The sequence below is a fragment of the Parasteatoda tepidariorum genome, chromosome X2 (genome assembly GCF_043381705.1).
Source record: "Parasteatoda tepidariorum isolate YZ-2023 chromosome X2, CAS_Ptep_4.0, whole genome shotgun sequence".
Lineage (NCBI taxonomy): Eukaryota > Metazoa > Arthropoda > Arachnida > Araneae > Theridiidae > Parasteatoda > Parasteatoda tepidariorum.
Window position 1 is genome coordinate 56,554,425 of NC_092215.1, and position 22,360 is coordinate 56,576,784.

A 22,360-nucleotide genomic window follows, 5' to 3' on the forward strand; every position below is an offset into this window, starting at 1 on the left:
CTTTTTTTATTGAACTAAAAAATCTTAAATATTCCGAGCTAGAAAATTTCGTCAAGTATTAACAATGTTTCAGTGGGTACCACTGAAATTTAACATTATAAAAATACGTTATATCAAATCCACATTTTTATTAAGCGATATTAAGGCGCAATTTTTTATACAGATAGCTTTAGACCATCTAAAATGGTTGGATTTAATTAGAAAATTTAAACGAAAGCAAGAACGTATTGGTTTTCATAGAACGGCTATTATAAGTGAACGGCAGATGGACACGTGTGACGTCAGTTCGTGAATAACCACGTGACTCCCCGTTTCAGGCGAAAACGAAAGTAAGCGTTTTTTGATTGAAAATAACTGAATAAATAACCTTCTTAGAAAAGTAATAAAATGTTTTCTGGGAGTTTTGAGGGATTCTGAATGCATTAAAATTTAAAAAAAATTTGACTGTAATTGTCCATTTTGATCCTCTGCAGAGGGGATGCCCCCCCGCTTCGGTAGCCCGACGACCCGCACGCGAAATCGAGCACTTTAGGGTAGAACAGTTTAACAAGGATCAATACCGCACACCCTCGAACCCTGCGCAGACTAATCCAAGTGGTCACCCATCCGCACACTGACCGCAGACAATGATGCTTGACATCGGTGATCTGCTAGGAAACGATCAGTCCACTGCGGGACTCGTCCCTGAGGATGATTCGAAGACATGTCATCACAATTATGATCCTCTGGAGACAGAATGGCTCCCCCGTTTTGGTAGCCCGACTAGCTGCGAGTGAAGTCGAGAACTTTATGATAGAACGGTTTGACAAGGACCGATACCGTGCATCCTTGGTCATTTCGCAGGCTGATCAAAGTAGTTACCCGTCCACATTCTGTCCGCAGCCAGTGATGCTTAATCTCCGTGTTCTACTGGGAACCGTTTCGTTAAGACCAATGCACTGCGGGACTACTCGGTTACAGAGTTCAATGATTCTTTTCAATGTAGTATTTAGTTAACTGGTATGGCAATACATGCATTGTTGTCAAATTTTCTATACTTTTTTTTTTCTTTTTGTATTTACCGAAAACAGAATGTCGAGTAAGCATATGATTAGTTTCGAATTGTAGGGATCTAGAAGTATATTTAAAATATTCTTATTAAGAATTATACACTTTCTTGAAACCTGCAATCTACGAATATGTTCATAGCTTTTGGTCTTTATTTACGGGACATTACATATATAACTCGTGTTTTTCTTTGTCGTGTTTTGAAGATAAATAAGATAATGTAACTTATTATCTTATAATGCAAGTAAAATATGCGGTCGGAACTTAAACATTTGAAATTCAAAATGTATATTAGGTTTTTAAAATAACAATATGAGGACTTATAGTAATATATTAAATGATGACGTTGAAAAAGGGTGTTTAATAAATGATGGCAAAACTATTAGCAATTTTGAACGGTTAAATAATTTCAGAAGTTATCCCTTACCATCTCGTAGTGTTCGAAGGGTGAGTAAAATTCTTCCATTTGTTGTATAAGTATTTAAATCATCCTGTTGATTTGAAAATGATATTTGTATTAACAGTGGAGCAGAAAATTCTCGGAGCCTAATATTACCCCACAGTTTTTTTGGTTTGAAATTTCCTTCAAAATCTTAGTGCCATTTAAATTTTTTCTTTGAATAAGAACAATTTTTAAACAGTTCTTAAAATAGCATATATGTGAAAAATAATAAAATTCTAAATATATTGAAATAATATTGATATATAAAAACTAAATTTAAGGTCCCAACCCATATACTTAAGGAATTCGAACTAATTAATAAGCAAATTGACTTGTTAAATTATTTGTGTTATGTTTACCATAACAGAAAATATTCTTTTTTAGACAGCAATTTTGCATGGTATAGAGAATTAAAAGATTTGTTAAAATAAACTTTAAAAATGTAAATTTTTATTTTCTTTGTACAGAGAAAAATTTTGTGAAGCCAAAATTTTTTTTTGCAATGAAAAATTTTGTAACTTTTTTTCTTAATTAGACAAAAAATTTTCCCAGGACTGCCTGCTTTTCCCCAAAACCATTTTTGTGTGCTCGAAGATATTTAGCACTCCTGTGTATTAGCTTGTTTATTAATATGTGTAGTAGGGTGGGGGAGATTTCCATATCGTGATTTGTGGCAAAATAATCACCAAGTCTTGGCAACTTCCGGGCAGCTGCCGTGAGGAACTAAAAAAACGTCACAGAACGGGACCAACACAAAAAGTATAACTCATCACCAGCCCTGAGCAAACATCCACATGTTTTTTTTTTTTTAAATAAGAAATTTCTCTTTTAAAATCAATTTAGTGCCTTGGTGATTGTACAACTTGCCTGGCAGATCACGATATGCAAATATCCCTGTAGGGTGAGCCAAAAAAGTCGAAGTATCCTAATTTTAGCATTGATATAATGAGCATTTGTATAAGTTTTTAATGATAGTGTAGTTGAAATTCCCATATCCGTAATTGTGGGGTCCGGGAAATAGTTTTTTTTCCAGATAATGTCTTTAAAGTAAACAAACATCAAAACATCTTTGTTCAATAAAAAAAAACTAATGGATTCTAATTAGCATCAAATTCAATCAACAACGAATAAATTCACGTGGTTGCGCTATTTTCGTAGCTTTTGTTACAGATTTCTACATGGCCTTTAAAATCTCTATATTTTATTATACCATTGTATCATACTACAAATTCTAAATCATACATTTCAGTTATTAATTATTTGATACACTTGATAACGACGATTTCACATTGAATCCACTTGATTTTGACAATAATTTTTTCAGTAAATATTAAAATGGATTTTGTCTTGGTTTTTATGTTATAACATTTTATTACAATATTTCGTTTGGAAAACTTTGAATCACCTTTGCCACTCAATTATTGACGACTCACCCGCAATCTCAATGGATTCATGATCACATTTTTGTCAGTTATTGCTACGGATTTTCATAATTTTTTTTTTATTACTTCATTATCATATGGGAAATTTTGAATCGCACATTTGTTGAAATACTTTTTGATGCACTTTATTTTTGACAATTCTACTGTCCACATTGTTTTGTTGATCGCTTTTTCAATAGTTTGGGATTTCCACGTGGTTTTTAAAATTTCGATTTCAGTTTTAATATAATATTATTACGGTCCGCATATTCCAAATCGTGCTTTTGAAGAATCACTTAATGACCTGCCTTAGTCACGACAATTTCATCCTTTTAGATTTTTTTTCTTCAAAATATTAAATAATCTAGTGCTTGGTTCTTGGCGATAATAATCCTTTTAAGCTGTACATGAGAAAGAAATTACGTGATTTTTTCGAGCGATAATGAAATGCCGGATTTCGTTTACGTGAGATTCAATTTTATATTCTTATTATAGCAAAAATCTGGTTTAAAAGTGAAAAAAATCTGAAATCTGGTAAAAATCATAAAGAAGCAAAAAAGCAGAAGATTCTTATTTATGCATACTTTTTTTTTTGATTGTTGAAAAGTGTTCGGAAAAGAGATCCTTCTAGTAAATGGATGTCCTGATATTGAACTTTGTACTGTAGTCAATAACTTTTCCATGCTACCATTATAATATTTATGATATTTTGATTTTTTTAGTTCAATTTAATGTGTAGTAAAGCATGATTTTCTATATCTCGTCAATAATTAAATACTGTTAAAATTTATCGATAAATTTAGCTTTTAAACTTTATTGAAGGCTATGTAGTTTTTTTTTTCTGACTATATCATATCATTATGAATAAATTTCATTTTCTTCTGTTTCATTGCAGCTCTGGAATCAGCTATCAAAGTTGCAACGTTTTATCATTGGCATGTTATTTGCTTTTGTGATATTATGTGTTATTGTCATTTTACCCTGGACAGATACTTCCTTTTTGTTTGAAACTTCCTATAATAAAAAAGTTCAGTATTCAAATAGAAATAATTTATTGGATGATTTTGAATTAAATGATAATGCCAAACAAAGTCAAATTAGCACTACAGCAATCAAGATATTTCAACATGATAACATTCCACGTTTAAAGGTAAGATTATTATATGATCACTAAGGGCTGTATTTTAATGATATTTGTAATTTTAGACTTTTCTTCTCTTAATAGATATAATTTTTGGATTTTATAAGATACTTTAATAATTTTTGTGCATAAGTTTTTTTGATATTTTTTTTTTGTTTGGTCAATTTTTTTAAAAATGAAATATCCTATATTTTGAGTCTTCAAGACTTAGTATTTGTCTCGAAAATTTTCTAGATATCAAGTTTTTAAGGTAAGCCGAAATGGTAGTAGCTTGCTTTATACAAGGAGGTATGTTTCAGCTGATAAACATGTGAATTATTAAAAAATTATCTCTTAAAATTTCTATAATACTGCATGCCAGTTCTTGAAATTTCCCAGCTGTATTGATTTAAAATATGTCTAATAGTGTTGATAGATTTATTTTCTTTGCTTTTTTTTGTTATTACTGTAGTAGCAGAAACCATTCAGCACTACAGCAAGCACTGGAGATTATCAAGGCAGTTACGCATTTTTGCTCAAATTTATGCAGAAATAATAAAAATTTGCAGAGAGAAATTAAAGATCAAAGCATCAGTGATTCTATGAATTTCTTTTACGGAAACATTAAATAGCTGAGAATTGAAACTCCATAAAATACAGCTAATCATTGTCGGTTTATTTTTCTTATTTCATTGAAATAAAAAGACTATTTCAAGTTCATCTTTTAGAAACTTTTTTTTTCAATATTTTTTTTACTGGGCTTATCATAAATATCTTCTTTTTTTGTTGTTGGAAAAGCTGTATTTTAATACTGCCATCCTTTTTGAAACATTTCCAAACTTGTTTCAAATCAAAATCCTAACGCTGGGTTTGGAAAAGAGTTACAAATAAGTAAAGGAACAAAATGTTTTTAATTTCTTTCTTTCTTATTTCTTTTAAAATAAAATAAAAAAAATAACAAGTGAAACAAGGAATTCAGATTATTTGGCATCTTTTGCAAATGAATGTAGCTTCAATTTTGTTTCTTGAGATTGTTAAGTTCAATGATTATGTTGGGAGATACGGGAAATTATTTTTCATTTGTGAAACAGATCGGAATTACTGTCTACCTGTATGCAAAGTGTTTCTGAACTATTTTAAAACTTGAAACTGAGATGCAATATACAGACATTTTATGTAAAGAATATGGATAGTTTTAAAAAATTTTGGTAAATTTTCTTTAATTAAGAATCTTTAACCATAAAGAAATTTTAAAGAATGAGTAATTTTTAAATTAGATTCATATTTGGCAGTCTGGTTTAGTCTGGTTTTCACTGAATAAGAAAAAAATTAAAATTTATTTTTTATTTTGATAGATATGTAAATGATATCAAAAGTTTATTTCTTGTGTATGGTAGAAAAATTGTTTTAACATTGATCTGAATTATAAAAGGGTTGTTTTTTACATAAAATTCTACTTATTAAAAACGTAATTTATTTGTTGGTTGAATACATAATTATTGGATAGAAATTTCTTTAGCTGAAATATAGTTATTGGGCTGAAATAACCTTTACATGTATGCAAATATATTTATAAACATCTTTTGATATTCTATTATTCTTATTAACAGTGCCTCTTTCTTTTTAGATGGAAAAAGTTGGATTTGATGGTGGTAATTTCTTGGACAAAATTGTTGGAGCAGCAGTGGAACAAAAAAGTATTTTGAGTAAAGTTTTTTTTTTCTTTTAAAAATTTTGTATTAATACATTGATTAGTTTTTTTTAATTCTATATAAAAATAGATCCAATCTTTTAGGTTTATTTTAACTGGCAAGATTAATTTGTAGGGCACAGAGTCCTGGTATACCTGTGACAATTTCTGATATTTTTGCTATATTTTAAAAGTCTTGTTGTTTTTTAAAATGATTCTTTTTATTCGGAGATAATTTTAGAGTAGGCACCAGTCATGCTGACTGTATCTCCTCTAATATGTTGTCAAAGAGTCCATATTACAATATTTAATGCATTAATAAATGAAGATCAAGATAGAGGAATAGTTTATGTCCATTTTTCACAAAAATGAAGATTGTATTGCCATCTGTTGCAATTTGAGGATTACTATTACTAACTTTTGACGAATCAGTAACATAGAAAATGCTTTCTCCATCTGAGTTTTTAGGTAGTAAAGATGGATTGTGTGCTTTGTGAAAACAATTTCTGTCAGCACACATAATTAGTTTTTCCTCAGATTTAAACTATTCTTCCCCCTTGATCTTCAAATTTTAAGTGTGCAAAAAAGAAAAAAATTGCAATGATAAGTTTTTATTTTTTTTCCTTCATTTTATAAAATTTAATACATTAATAAATCTAAAGTGTCGAAAAATTATGTTCACTTTTGTTTTAATGATTAGTAAGTGATTGGATTTTACCTACTAACAACCCATAATATTTACCTACTAACATCCCTTAATATCCTAATTAATTTGTGCAAATGATATTTTAATTTACAAAATCAGTCTGAAAAAAAATTCCTTTTTATAAACATGCCTCTTTTTTCCCAACAAATTCGGATTTTTGACTAATGTATAGGGGATATCTTGTAATTAAAAAATTGGTCCCAAATGTGATCAGAAGAGATGTCGAAATCTTGAGCCTCCTAAATGATAACTTCACTTTTTCTACATTTTGCTTATTGCTGGAATTATTTATTGCGAACTTTCTGGTGCATGTAGGATCTCAGTCTTTGTCATCATGCATCTCCATACTTTTCCATTTTCAGCTTTCTTTTTATAGTTTTTAACTCTTACGATTTTTAGATCTCGCTCAACTTCCGCAAGCCATCATTTTCTGGGTTTTCCAACATTTCTCTTATGTTATTTTTCCCCAAAACACCTTTTTTAAATCTTGATTCTCATGCATTCTTATTAAGTGACCCAACCACTGTAGCCTTTTAGACTTAATGATGTTAGTTATATCTTTGTTTTTATATAGCTTCTCAATTTCTATTTTCATTCAGATTCTCCTAACATGACCATCCTTTACAGGTCCAAATAGTTTTTGCATAAGTTTTCTTTCCCAAGTTAAAAGTAATTATTCTTCATATCTCTTCAGGTTTCCCTTCTGTAGGTTATAACTGATCTCAATATTGCTTTGTAGATTTATAGTTTTTAATGTACAAGATGATGTACAAGATCTAAATATTTTCTGGAGTGAGAAAAAACATCTCTTTCTTGTTGTAAGTCTGGCCTTAATTTCAGTTTTAATGGTATCTTCCGTCATCATAGTTCCCAAGTATATAAATTCAGAGATTTTTTTCAAATTCCATCACAGATCTGTAGTGTCTATGAAACTTTTCTTTTTCTCTTGTCTGTTACCATGTATTTGATCTTTTGTTTGTTAATTACCTGTCCTATTTCTTTATTTCTTTTGCTGCCTTTTCAAGTTTATTATACATTTCAATTAGTGTTTTTTCCTATCTGGTTATTAAGATTACATTATCTGCAAAAGCAAATATTTGTTAAGAACGGTTCCTAATAGGACCCCCTCTGTCATTATAGACTTCTTTGATAACTTTTTTAAAGCAAAAATTAAAAAGTAATGTTAAGAATATCACCATATTTTAATCTCAATTTAACTTTTAAATTTTTCTGATACTTCTTGTATCTCTTTACTTTTGCATTGGTGTTTGTTAGTGTCATCTTGATCAGTCTAATTAATTTACTAGGGGTTCCAAGTTCCACTTATACACTCATGGGCAAAAAAATTAGCTCACCAAGAAGGAGTTGTCAAAATGAAACGAAATTTTACATACGTAATGACTACATTGATATAAGTAAATTTTTGGAAAATCAAAGAGAACCGATGATCTTTGCACTAATTTTTTTGTCCATGTGTGTATTTTAAAAAGTTTTTCTTGATTTATACTGTTATACGCTTGTTTTAAATCTATAAAAATAATTGATGCACATTTATATTTCGCGCATAAAAATTTTCTAAAATATTTCTGATAAAAAAATTTGATCTACAGTTGATCAGCCAACTCTAAACCCGCATTCATGATTGTCAATCAATCAATCAGAAAAGTGTTGAAGTCTTTTTGCAATTACCTTAGTTATAACTTTATAGATAATTTTTTTTCTTCAAGTTTAGTATAATTTTTTTCATTATTAAATTTTTAATTTTTGTAAAATTTCTTTGAATAAAATTCACTTTATGAAAAAAAAGCAATTTTTTCACGAAGCAGCTTATCTTTATAAATACTCAAATTTATTATATTTTTGAAACTGCGTGCAGTTATTGTGTTCAATAACAAACATTTCATAGTTAAACTGATTTCAGTTTTTTTTAAATTACGTATTGTGTTTTTATTTCTTTTAATCAGATTTGACTAGTCCCATAAACAGCCCTATGACTAAATGAGCAATAATATTATCTTATAATTACAGGAAAATCTGTCCATGATATTTTGAAAATTGAAATTGTCTGGTAACTTTTGTTCACATAGATAAGCTTTTATTAGCCATTGATTTTATTTTTAATTTGTGTGAAGCATCAGAAAAACAAAAATTCTAAAAGTTATCTTTAATGTTAGTTTGTGCTTGATCAATGTATTCAAACTAATTTGATGTTTGTAAAGAAAATCTAGTTTATTTTAATGTCTTTTTAGTGTAAGAGGAAAATCTGTTAGCTATTACTAAATTGAATCATACTTTGTTGACTTATTTTTTTTCCTACATAACCAATTTGTTATTTTTTAGCTTCAGCCCAAGATAAACAAAAGTCTATTGTAGATGCATTTCTGCATGCTTGGAAGGGCTATAAAAGTCATGCTTGGGGACATGATCATTTGAAACCTATAACCAAAACTTTTCAAAACTGGTTTGGCCTTGGATTAACCATAGTGGATTCTTTAGACACATTGTATATGATGGGATTATATGAGGGTAAAAATAAAATCCTTTATTATATACAGTAGAAGATCTTTATAATGCAAACTTTAAACCTGCAGTTTTGTGTTTTATAGAATTTTACGTTATCTAGATCCTTTAATTTATTTTTAAACATACCAAGGCAATATTAGTCTGGAACAGATCAATCTTAAAAGGCTTTAAATTAATTTGTAAATACAAATCTGCTTTTAAGTATTTATTATTTACAGAAAAAAATTGATGCTTTCTAGAGTATTCAAATTATAAGAAAAAATTATAAATTTTGTTATGCTTAGCTTTGAAAATTGTATCCTCTTAGAAAATAATTTTAAGTAAATTTTTGTAAAGTAATTTTTTGTAAAAAGTTAATAGTTCTTGCTTAGTTACAGACATCTCTTACTGCAATTTTCATTGCTTACACCCTTAAAGTTAATGTTTTTGGAGAATTGCGATTTGTAGAATTGCATGTATAGGTCTTCTACTCTTGTAATGAGTTTTCTTTTAAATAATCAATAATTCTAATTTGTAGAATTCAATGAAGCCAAAGAATGGGTGATAGAAAAATTAAACCTTAACCTGAACAAGGATGTAAATTTTTTTGAAACTACTATTAGAGTGATGGGTGGTCTTCTTAGTGCCTTTCATCTTTCCGAAGAATCCATTTTCTTAGAGAAAGCTGTAAGTATTTTATTTTTTTTATATCTCTATTAGGTTTCAAAGTTTACTTTCATTCCCCAACATCCTATAAAAATTACTCCAACTTATCTTAATACTTTTTTTTGTAAAATTTATGAATCAGTCTGAATGATATATATATTTTTCAGAGGATATCCTTGTTCCATTTCCGAATTTTCATCCTAGATTCTAAATTTAACTGGATCCGAGTTTAAAAAAAGATTCATACTTATTTATTATTTTATTTCTCTTTTATTTTTTAAAACATCATGTTCTTAGAAGGAGTGGCAAAACTTTGTCGCATGTTTAATTATATGTTCCCAATTTTTTTCTTCTTATTTAATCCACTTTTTAAATAATGAGTTTGAACAAAAAACTAACCTCTCAAATTTGGATTCTAACAGATAATTTATAACTCTCTTTGGAATCATTTAATGCTAGCTTGATAGTTTTTGTATTTTCCTCCTACTAGCACATCCTATTATGTTAATAATTTACTAAATTATAATCACAAAATTCTGATTATTTCTTAAATGATTAAATTCAGCTTAACTTTATTCCTACTTTAGTATTGAAGAAATGAAAAGTAGCCATATTTTGATCGTTTTCATATTTCCATTATACTTTTTCCCAGTAAAGTATGGGGATATATTTTTCTTTTTTATTTCTCTTTCATCTTGTGTTCACTGATATGTGGGTGCAAGGCATTTTCCCCACCCCCTGTTAAATCAAAGAGAAAACGAAATCAGCATGCCAGGCCTTTGAGTTTGATTAACCGCAGCTTATCAGAAAAACTATTCTTTCTGACATATAAGAAAGTAAAACATTCGTCACTTCCCTGCCCCCTCTCGATTTAAAGATTTTCTAGGTCACGGAAGAAATGACGTTTCTCTGGGAATAAGAGGAGAAAATTTCCCCCTCCCCCCACATTTTCCTCTACTTAACTTCAAGGATGAGTCAAATTTCCACTTTTTTTCATAATCGTTCTAGTTTGAAATGGCGGGATAACCGGGCAAAATTTTCCCCAGATTTCTGGATACCGAATAAATATTTCTCTACTGTACTAGAATGCTCTAAATCCAACTCAGTGATGAGTTGTATTGAAATTTATATTGGCCTCCATACTTAAATAATGAAGGAGAAGAAATTTGTTTTTCTTATTTCCTGCAAAATTTTGTTCTTCAGAGATAGGGCTTTTTATGTTATTGGACAGAATATTTGTACTATAACTCATTAAAATATTTTCATAAAAAATGCATATTTTTTATCAATTTTGAATTTTTTATGTAAATTATTTGAGCTATTGTTTGTGTTAAATGTCTAGAATTAATTCAACAAGTAGAATTTTTTTTATTTAGGTTGATATTGCAGACCGACTAATGCCTGCATTTAAAAGCTCATCTGGAGTGCCATATTCAGATGTTAATTTAAAAACTGGACATTCCCATCCTCCAGTATGGGGCCAAGATAGTACAGTGTCTGAAATATCCACTATACAGCTGGAATTTAGAGATATAAGTCATTTGACTGGTGATCCAAAATATGAAGTAAAGTTCAGCTTAGTCACATATTTGTTGTTCTAATTTTATTAATATGGGAAATATGTTTATTTTTTTTTTTTACAATTTTCGTTTAACACTTTATGTATAATTTTATCGATAATAGGAAAAAACCAATTCTTCATATTCTTTTTTATTTTCTTGGAATTATGAATCTCATATCACAATTCGTATTACACAATATACAAACAATAAACTTGATTTACATTTTATATTCATGCAATTTTCAACTCATTGTTTCTTTTTTCCAAATCTTATTTTTCGCTATTTATATCAACTACTAACTGCCTTACAAGTTGCACATCACAATTTAATCTCAATTTGCGAGTCAATCTTGCGATCTCCAATGTCTTACCTTAACCGTGTTTCATATGAGAACACATATATTTATGCTATTTTAAATTAAAAAATCACAATATCTATTTTCACAATTAAAATCCTACATCTTAATTTGTATTATCTCAATATTATGCTACAAATTTTATATTTACGGAATTTAAAAATCAAATCTTAATTTGCATTTGCGCCATTCTAAAATCGAAAATAGTGATTTGCATTAAGTGATTTAAAAGTCACACATAGTGACTTTTATTCATGTGACTTAAAACTTACACATCGTGATTCCTATTCACATGATTTCAAAATCAAACCTGGTTTATTTTCACACAATTTGAAAGTGACACAATGCTATTCATATTCATATGATTTGTTTTTAAGAGTTTACAATTTTAGTATTATATTTATTGTGTTTTTCTAAGTTTTTTTAAAATATGTTTTAAAAGCAGTTATAAAATTTCTTGCTCAAGTTATGAAGGTTATTATTTTTTGATTGCAAAGTGAAGAGCCACATTTGGGATTATGCTGCAGATTGTGCTGCTCTAACCTGTTTGATATGTTTAAAAAACAATTTTTGAAAAGTTAATTATCTTTTTACATTCATTTTGAAAGTAAAAAGTTTAATGAAGTTAAAAAGAATTCAGAGCTTTTTTATTAAAAGAATGCAAAAGAATAAATATATCATCGACCACACATATCTGCAACCACATTCCATGAACATATAATTTCACATAACTTTTAGTACTTCCTTTCACTAACTTACTTAAAAGCATAATGTATGTGTTTTGAATTTAAAAATGATTGCTTAACATGTTAATGTTTTGCATTTTATTAGTAGTGCCATTGTAATGGATTTCATTAAACTTTTGAAAGGCATAAAAATTATTATAATTTCTTTTCATTCCATTTCTTTTATATTAAATCTTCGGTAACAATTAAGTAATAATTTTAGTATATACTGTTTGTTATTCTTGTGTACATGAATTATTTCTGTACACAAGAATAACAAACAAAAAAAAGAAAGCATTTCTTCTAGGACAAAGAAACTTAACTTTGATGTATTTAAATAGCTAGTTCCAAGTATCTAAACTTATAAAAAATAAAAAATGAAAAAATCTCCTAGTTTGGACCACATCCATGCAGAATTTCTCAGATATTTGGGCATGAAGGCAAAGAAGACAATGTTGAACATCTTTAACCGAATTTTGGAATCTGGACAGATCCCGGCACTTTGGAAAAGAGCTATTATAGTCCCCATTTTGAAAAAGAATAAAGATCCTGGAGAGTTGAATAGCTATAGGCCCATCTCTCTCACGAGTACCTATACTCGCTAAAACAATGGAGAGACTTGTGGTTAACCGCTTGAACTGGTATCTGGAAGAATATGGTATCCTGGCAGTAGAACAGGCTGGATTCCGTAACAACAGGTCAACGTGTGATCAGGTGACACAATTCAGCCAGTTTGTCAAGGACACTTTGGACGAGAGAAAAATTTTGACAGCCATCTATGTTGACTTTAAAGGGGCATATGACTCCGTTTGGCGAGAAGAACTCTACCAGAAGCTCTTGAGTATTGGTATCACTTCAAAACAATTTAACTGGATTAGATCTTTTACAAGTCAGAGAACCTGCAAAGTGAAATTTGGAGAATCTCCAAATGTTATAATCTACAGACTGGACTACCGTAGGGTGCAGTTAGTAGCTGTACACTGTTCAATATCTATATTAATGATCTTGTCTCAACTCTTAAGTGAATACCTGATATTATGTGTCTATTGTTTGCTGATGATCTGATAATATGGACTCAAGCACCAGAACGCTATGCAAAAAACCTTATTGAAAATGGCTTAAACAGGGCTCTGCAGGCACTCTCAAAGTGGAGTGATAAAAATATGACTGTTAACCTTGAAAAGACAGCTTCACAGTCCTTTTCACTAACTCACGATACCTTCCGCCCAGTGTTACAGTACCAGAATAGATTGATTGTCAATACAGATAATTTCACCTACCTGGGGGTGACTTTTGATAAAAAGCTTAGTTGGAAAAGCCAAGTGGAATGGCTCATAGAGCGGGTCACAATTAGATTTAATGTCCTCAAGCGTTTGGCAGACTGTAAATGGGGGTGTGCCTGGTCCACCCTTAACACTACATATAATACATTCATCCTCCCTCTTATGACGTACTGCTGCTAGGTCTTCATTACAGCCCCACAACTGTTGTTAGACAAACTTGAGGCTCTGCAAAACCAGGCTCTTTGCTTGATTACAGGAGCTGTTAAGTCAACGCCGATTGACACGATACTAATCCTAACAGGAAATAGACCTTTCCAAGATACTTTAAAGGAGAAAGCTCTGATTCTATGTGAAAAGCTTCTGAGAATCGATGACCCCTACGGGAAAGACTATGTAATCAGGCCTAGACAACTTAAAACCCAGAATGGATTTACCAGCCTAAAAACCCCTTGGAAATAACAAACATTGAAATAAACTTGGATCTTGTGAAAACTGTCCATGGTAAAAAAGATGTTGCGCCAATTATTCTAAAAAATCTTGCCCTGGAGACAATGACGGTTAGATACCCTGTCGACGATTGGCTACATGTTTTTACTGATGGTTCTCAATTTGACTGCCATTTTAATGTAGGGGCTGGTGTCTTTTCGGAACTTTTCTCTTTCTACGTACCAGCGGGATACATTGGCACCGCCTTTGATGGAGAAGTAGTGGCCTTGAGTGCGGCCTTACAGCAGCTATTGGCCCTCCAACACAAATTTGAAAATGCAATCCTCTTTTCAGACTCACAAGCGGCCATACAATCAATTAGCTCACATGAACGTCCCTTGACACCTGAGATTTCCCGATGTCAAAACCTCTTGAGGTCTTTATTTTTGAGGGGAAAACTAATAGTCCTCCTGTGGGTGCATGCCCATTGTGGTGTTTGGGGCAATGAGCAGGCAGATTTACTTGCCAAAAAAGGTGCCAATTTGCTACAACAACCAAATACAGCAACTTGCTTTTGGAAAATCAAACTGTTCCTTAAAAATTTATGTAAAACCAACTCATTGCGAGACCTTGAGTCTCGGACAGCTTTGAAAAGCTGGAGAAATGTAAGCTCTTCTTTCATTCCCGACAAACCAAGACGTGATGCAGTTGCGGCCTTCCGCTTATATACAGGCCACGATTGTCTTTCTGCTCACTTATACCGCATAGGCCTTTTCACCATGCCTTTTTGTCCACTTTGTAAATCTGGAGAGAAATTGGGCAGGGACCACCTGCTTCTATGTGGGGCCCTTCATGGACACACTGAGTCCTCAAGATATTGGGAAGCAAGAGAACTTTTAAGGCAATGACTTCGGTCATCTTTCTTTGTTATCCTACGCACATTTGTATTCGTTATCTATTTCATCTTTCTATTTGGACCTTTTTGCCTTGCCATTGGAAATAAAAGAAAAATTATCTAAACTTATAACTATTTTTGAAGCAAATTGAAGTTTTAATGATATCAAGTATAACTTGTTCTAAGATTTAGATACACGTATTCTCCCATGAAAATTAATTGTTATGCATTTGATTTTTTTTTTACCATGAATTATTTAACTTATAAACCATTATTATGGTAAGAAAATAATTAAATGATTTCGATAGGGTACTAATTTTTTTCTATGAAAAGTTTTAAAAAGGAGAAAATTAGTAATGCATATTTCTCAAATTATTTGTAAAATAATGTGTGTATATATTTTTATCAAATGTCTTCTTTTTTTTCGTTTTCTATGTCTATATAGCTTTCTAAGTATAATATTGGCCACAACACTTAGGTATGGAAAATGATTTTCCTTTTGAAACAAATTAAGATTTTACATTATTTTGAATAGCTAATTTGTTAAATGATTTAAACTTGATCTAATAGCTGTTGATTCTTTAATGTCCTATTTTTCTTTGATTTTACAATAATAGTTTTTCATGAATGAAATGACTATAATTTTTCATGAGTGAAAAATTGATTATTTTAGACTGCTGCCTTCAAAGTATCGGAACATCTACATAAACTACCTAAGAAAGATGGTCTTGTTCCAATGTTTATAAATGCTGAAAGTGGTCATTTTCGTACTACCTCTACTATAACTGTAGGTGCAAGAGCTGATAGTTATTATGAATATTTATTAAAACAATGGATTCAAACAGGTCAAAAAATTAGTTGGTATGTTTCTATTTTTATTGCTTTTGTAATTTTGAGTCAGTTTTGTTTTGTAATTTTGAGTGTAATTTTTGTAATTTTGTTTATTCTTCAATCATTTTTTAAAATTTGTTTGAAGACCATTTTCAAATTTTTTACAGATGTAAATAATAAATAAGATTTTTTCTGCTCAATGTTAGACTTTTTAAATAAAAACTATTTCTAAATTGTTGACTTAAACTAAAGTTTATCATTCTGTAAAATTATATATCTATTTACTTATTATTGTTTATAGGTTAAAAGAAGATTATATCGAAGCTATAGATGGAATTGCAAAACATCTTGTTAAACAATCATATCCAAGCAAGCTTACTTTTGTTGGTGAATTGCTGAGTGGCCGTAGTTATAGTCCAAAAATGGTTTGTTTATCTTTAATGTATGGTTGAAAGTGCAGCAGTGCATAATTGCTTAGCTTTTCTTTGTGGTACTAAAAACTATGCTTTCCTTTTTACTTCTGTGACATACGAATAATTTAAAAACATAAGTTTTAGAAAGAGTGATGGAAAAACTATATCATGTTTTGTTGTTTTGAATTTATTCCACATAATTTTAAGTTTTGTTTTATTTCGCTATCATTGAAGACATTTTTCTTCAAAGAATGTTAAAGTTGGCAGGACAGTAATAATAAAAAACCAGTGTTTTTTTTTCCTTTTTAGAAACGTATTTATTTATGTACAAAACAGGGATAAATAGTTGTACATCTGATAACTTCAAAATGTACCTCACTCTTCAAATATACCATAGTTATTTTGAATTTTTTGCGTCATGAAAAATGTAAATTTGTTTCATTTCAGTCATTAAATGTTTTATTTTCTCCATACATGCTTAAAAGTGTTTATAAAAATGTTTCATAATATTTTTTATTCAAAAGATCTTAAATTTTTATAGTTGATTGAATTATTTTTGATATTGCAGAGTTTCCAAATTGCTCTCTTTTCCCTTCATAGTCTGTTTTTAATCATTTTGGTTCTTTCGGTCCTCTTTTGAATGATTTGGAAATAAATTTTAAAAAGTTTTTCAATTTCATTACAATAGCAATGCATGCAAACTTTAGTTTTTTACTTGCTCAACTCTTGCAAAGGAACCTGCCCTTCCTCTCAAGAAAAAGGAGCGACTCAGCTGATAGTGACATATTTCTGATTGTGTCATATGAAATTGCCCTTTTTGCAAATAAATTCTCTTCATCTCAAAGTATACTTGTAACTTATGTGACAATACTTTCTTAGTTTTTTGTGTAATGCATTACCTAGAGTGAAGTTTTAGGTGTTATAGTTTTCTACTTCTGGTTTAGTTTTTAGTAGAACATAAATTCTAGCATAGTGATGCACTTACCTTCCTTTTTCTATTCATTCAAAGCAGATTTTTAAACTGTACTTTATAATGTCAAATCAGAAATATCCAATTATAAGTAAGTGTGAATTTAAATCAGCTAGCTTTAATTTTTATATTATTTTCAGATTTTCATTTACTCATCTTTCTATTTAATGACTTGTTTTTATTTACAATTAATAACTGTTTAGTTGCAATATTTTTAATTTGAAATAAGTTAAAATGAAAGGTTCATATACATAGATGCCAACTTGCTCCGGATGGCAAATATATATCTTAAAGTGGTAGTTTATCAATTGTGATTTTTGGTTTAATAAATTCAATTTAGTAGATTTTTATCCACCACTATTTCTAAATAATTCGTAGGCTTATAGAATTCACCACTTTATAGTAATTATGTCATGCCATACCGTTTAAAAAGCAAGCAAAAATAGTCAAATATTTTCAAAATTTACTTTGTAGTTACTTACCGTTTTTTTAAAATTATTTTGTCTTGTCCGGAGCAGTTGGCATCTCTGCATATATGGTCAAAATAGGTTTCGTGTATGATTATAACTGACTGTATATTAAAAATAAATCCAGTGTTTTAATTAGGAAATATGTATTTTTACTGTTTTTTACTAAGTGTTTAATTTTGAAAAATATATTTTTATTGAATTATAAATTAAACTTTACTCTTATATATTTTAGTACTTTTTTTGTTGCCCTGATTAAACTTCCTATTTAATTGTAGGATCATCTAGTCTGCTATTTACCTGGTACATTAGCCCTTGGGTATCATTATGGAATGCCTTCTTCCCATCTTCGTTTAGCTTTTGAACTGATGGATACTTGTTATAACATGTATGCTCAAACTGCAACACAGCTTAGCCCAGAAATTGCATATTTTAATTTACAACCACATGGTACAAGTGACATTATCATCAAAGTAAGCTATTTTTATTTAAAAAGCCTTTCTGTTGGAATTCAAAGCTATGTTTTCCCAGTTTATTCTAGTATTAACTTTTGCTCACTTTTTAATACTTAGTTTAACTATGTTTGTATAATAATTTTGTTCACAAAATGGAATATATAGGTTATAGTAAAAAGGAGAAAAAATTTTTGATCACAAAGTCTTTACATAGTGTGTAAGCCTTTTGGGATTCTGCACATGAGCGAAATAGGAGTATCAATGAAAAATTATTTTTATTTAGTCCTTACCTACTGATTTTAAGGCAAATGAATATGTGGACTTATGAATGTTAAATAATATTTGGCATGAAAAATCTTTGTGTTTATTGTTAGTGCATTGGTGATTTTACTCAAGATAATGACCTTACAGTTGAGTGATAAAAACGATATCTTTTGAGAATTTCCATTATTATTTGTCCCTTTATTAAAGAGTGTTATGAAATTTTGTTGTTTGCAATCAATCTGTGATAATTTTTTTCTATTCCTTCAACAATCCTAAGCAATTAAATAAGTAAAAAAAACAAAATTGAGTTGATTAAAACAAGAAAAAAAAAGTTAAGATATCTTTCCCCCTTCTAACAAGCTATTCTCAGGGTTGCCACAGGCTACTAAAATGCAACTATTTGCTACTATTTTCGGCCTTAGGCGATTATGGCGACTTTTTTTTGCCTGAAAAGGCTAAAAAAGCAACTATTTTCAGGAATAGGCGACTATTAGGAGACTTTTTTTACTCTTGGCGAAGTTTTTTCGCAAAAATGAACGTTACTTTTCAGAACGTTAATAAAAGAAAGCAAACTTTTATACAATCATTTATGTCCAAAGAGCCAAAAATTTAAATTTCCATTGGATTTAATAAAGTACTTGTTATATGTTCTCTCTGAGGGGCAGTTTTGTTATTTTTAATTGTTTTTTCCTTCTATTAACATTCATATTTTATTGTAATTCGACTTTTATTTAGGTACCTATTTTCTAATATGTATACCTTTTATATTTGTACAAAACTTTTTTTTTTTAATTGGAGCATAGTTAGGACTGGGCTATAAAACGATGTATTGTGAAACATCGATTTAACGCATAAACCAGTAGGCCGATGTAGTGACTTTCGTTTTAGGAGATGCATCAGAAATCTGATTTAAGCCGCCGGAATAAGATTACAATTGCGGTTTAACGATTTAATATGCAAGGATCCTTGACCAGGCTAACGCTGTTACCGCACTAACGAAGACGATTTTGATTTCGTCTAGCTGCAGAGATGTAGATAGCGTTTTGCTATTAAGATGATGTTAGTTTTGTGATGTTGAATGACGAAGAGCGAATTGAATCAGAACTCCCAGTTTCATGCAAGGATCACCGTTGTAATATAGAACGCAATGCATAGTTTCTTTTCCCATTTTTGTCTTTGGGATTTTGCTTTTTTTGAAGATTATTTACAATGGGACTTAAGTCATTTTGCGATCGTTGTGCATTTTATTTTGTCGGAAATAATTGTTGGGCTTCTTGTAAATTATTTTCAGTGAGACTTTTGCAGTGATCGTTTCGTTCTGCATCATTTCATACCATTTTTTTTTGTCTGTGTTAAACGCTTGTCAATTATTTTTAGTTGACCTACTGTTACTTTGCGATTGCTGCACAATCGCTGTTATCTTAAATTTTCGTTCTGAACTCAATCGATCAAATCATTGATTTTTTTCAATTATTATTTTTATTTTAAGCCATACAGTTTAATAGGGGTATTTTGTATTCAACTTTGTTATAAAAAGTTTGTTTTTTTAAATTTTTAAATGTAGTTAAGTATAATAATTTGATTTTTTTTCAACCAATAAATGCTTTGTCGTTTTTAATTATAAAAAAATTAAAACAAGGCCTACATTTATTTAATTTGCTTTTATTTTTGAGAAAATGAAAACAAAGTTTTAAAAAAATTTGGCTATTATTTAATTTTAATTAAATAAAAAGTTTAGTAATGTTTTGACGTTTTTAATAATTAACATTAGTACTTAAAGTATTTTTTTAAAATTCTTATTAAAATTCTTTCAATACTTGTTTGTTTTATAATTTGTTCGATAGTCAGTATCATTTTTAAACAAATAAATCTTTAGTCGATTTTATTTTCAAAAATGAAAATAATAATAAATAAGTAAAAATATTTTTACATTCATTAAGTACATAATTTGACCATTAGTTAATACTACTTTTTATTATTTTAAATAAGTAAATAAAAGAGGGTCTAATGATGTTTCAAAAGCATGTTTTTTTTTTTCAACAAGTAAAAAAAATTTTTTTTTCTTCTGAAGTGAACATTTTTTTGGTTTGGTTTCCGCTTTTGTTTTTTTTCTTTTAATTTTTAATGCATGTATGTAAAATAATTTGTTACAGTATTATTATTTGAAACCAATAAATCTTAAATCATTTTTAATTTGAGAAAAGTGAAATAAAGCTTGGGTTTGCTTTCACTTTGACTTCTTTATTTAATTGAAAAAGTTAAGCAATGATATTGATGTCATAGTAGAATATGTTTAGAATTAATATTTTCTTTTGTAATAGATTTATTCCTTTTTATTTATTTTTGATTGATTTAAAGATTTCCCATAGGTAATTTTTGAACATATGCTAAATTGCGATACATCACTATATCGTGATGTCTAACTGACGATGTATCACGATTTAAAATTCCTGACATCACCCAGTCCTAATAATAGTATTTGACAATTAAGCTATAATTTTAGTTATTTGGCTACTATTTTTGATAAATTTTTGTTCCTGTTCAGGCAACTATTTTCATAGTTTTAGGCAACTATTTTCATGCTTGAGGCTACTAAAAGCAACTATTTTTGTTCATTTTTTACTGTGGCAACCCTGTATTCTGAAACTTAATCTTATAGAAAAACCAAAGAACATAAACTTAAATCTGAAATGCTATGAAAACTTTTAGTGTTCAAATGCAGAATGATAAAAAGGCAATAAGGGCTTGTTCTAATTAAACCAAAAGCTAACTCATTGATTCCAAATAATCAATTTAGATAAAAGGAAAGATAATATTTGAATTTCTGTTTTCCATCTTTTGAAGTTTTAATAACTAGTTAGTTGAGACAATTTAGGTTAACTTTATCTTAAATATTCCACTTTTTATTGATATTAAGGGATTTATTATCCTTGGTTTCAAGACCTAATTCATCCCTCTACCCAACAGTCAAAAAGCAATTTAAAAAAATCTGCTTGAATGGCATAATAAATTTTATAACCGTTTTCTGATGTAAATTCAATTGACTGTTCCTATTATTAAACTATTAAGTTAGAACATTGAAACTCTAAAATGTAGAGCAACAAATCTCGGTGTCAAAAGATTTAAATCTTCTGATATTTTTGTTCTTCAGAGAAATGTTGCTATATTTTAACTTTTTCAACATGCTTACAGTTCATTTCCCACCAACGTGTGATACTGCACACGTTGGCACGAGAATGGCAGCAAATGTGTTGAAGATTACTAAACATAAAATTTCACATTTTTCCAACTAAAAAATTCTTATACGTATACTCTTTTTTAATATTTATGACAAACTGGTATTGCTTTTATACTGTTCAACAATTATAATATGTAATTGCAGCCAGAAAACAGAGGAAAATTTTTTATGGCGACACTTATCTGATTTTCTGTGGGCTGTTTCCGTTTAATATGTGTAGTAACACTTATCTTTGTTTTTCTTACAGAGTAATGATGCTCATAATCTTCTACGTCCTGAGACAGTTGAAAGCCTCTGGTATTTATACTACATGACTCATAATGAAACATATCGTGATTGGGGTTGGCAAATCTTCCAAGCATTTGAAAAGTATGCTAAAGTTGAAGGAGGAGGATATACTTCCTTGGGTGATGTTCGTAATCCTTTGTTAACTAAACCAATGGATCTAATGGAGAGCTTCTTTTTAGCTGAAACTTTAAAGTACTTATTTTTATTATTCAATGACAATCAAGATTTGTACTCGTTAGATCGTTTCATATTTAATTCTGAAGCTCATTTGTTGCCGATTTTAAATTCCTAATAATAGTTTTTATTATGTTTTTGTGTATAGTATAGGGGGAAATATTTAACTTCAATTGTTAACAAATAAAATGATTTATGTTCTTGATGTCTGTGTCTTTTTTTCTACATTTTATTATCATTAAAAATTGTTTTAACTGTTCTAAATTTTCTGGATTTCATTATTATATTTAAAGTGGTAGCAAAACTTATAGTTGTTTCTTAGTTTAATGTATTTACATTTGAATATTACTTATAAATAATTTATGTGTAAATAGGCCTCAAGATTATACAATAAGTTAAGTAGTGGAAAAGTTAACATTT

At 29.4% G+C, this 22,360-nt stretch overlaps 1 protein-coding gene across 2 annotated transcripts; it reads left to right on the top strand.

The window, feature by feature from the left end:
- The first annotated feature begins 992 nt into the window (after positions 1 to 992).
- Positions 993 to 22,145, top strand: LOC107453367 (alpha-Mannosidase class I b). Of its 2 annotated transcripts, none has more exons than XM_016070177.3 (10): positions 993 to 1,494; positions 3,806 to 4,060; positions 5,658 to 5,736; positions 8,767 to 8,952; positions 9,467 to 9,615; positions 10,971 to 11,159; positions 15,514 to 15,701; positions 15,973 to 16,096; positions 17,800 to 17,994; positions 21,726 to 22,145. In XM_016070177.3, the coding sequence occupies exons 1-10, from the start codon at positions 1,360 to 1,362 to the stop codon at positions 22,056 to 22,058; spliced, it is 1,833 nt and encodes a 610-aa protein (XP_015925663.1). In that variant the 5' UTR covers positions 993 to 1,359; the 3' UTR covers positions 22,059 to 22,145. The 2 variants fall into 2 exon arrangements, with proteins under 2 accessions (XP_015925663.1, XP_015925664.1); XM_016070178.3 differs by having other exon boundaries at positions 5,658 to 5,727.
- Positions 22,146 to 22,360: the final 215 nt, after the last annotated feature.

Bases quoted from the DNA above. Each gene is read 5' to 3' on its own strand.
- LOC107453367 (XM_016070177.3), top strand. From the start codon at position 1,360: ATGAGGACTTATAGTAATATATTAAATGATGACGTTGAAAAAGGGTGT. The intron at 5,737-8,766 runs GTAAAGTTTTTT...GTTATTTTTTAG, and splicing joins GGAACAAAAAAGTATTTTGA to CTTCAGCCCAAGATAAACAA. The intron at 8,953-9,466 runs GTAAAAATAAAA...TCTAATTTGTAG, and splicing joins TATGATGGGATTATATGAGG to AATTCAATGAAGCCAAAGAA.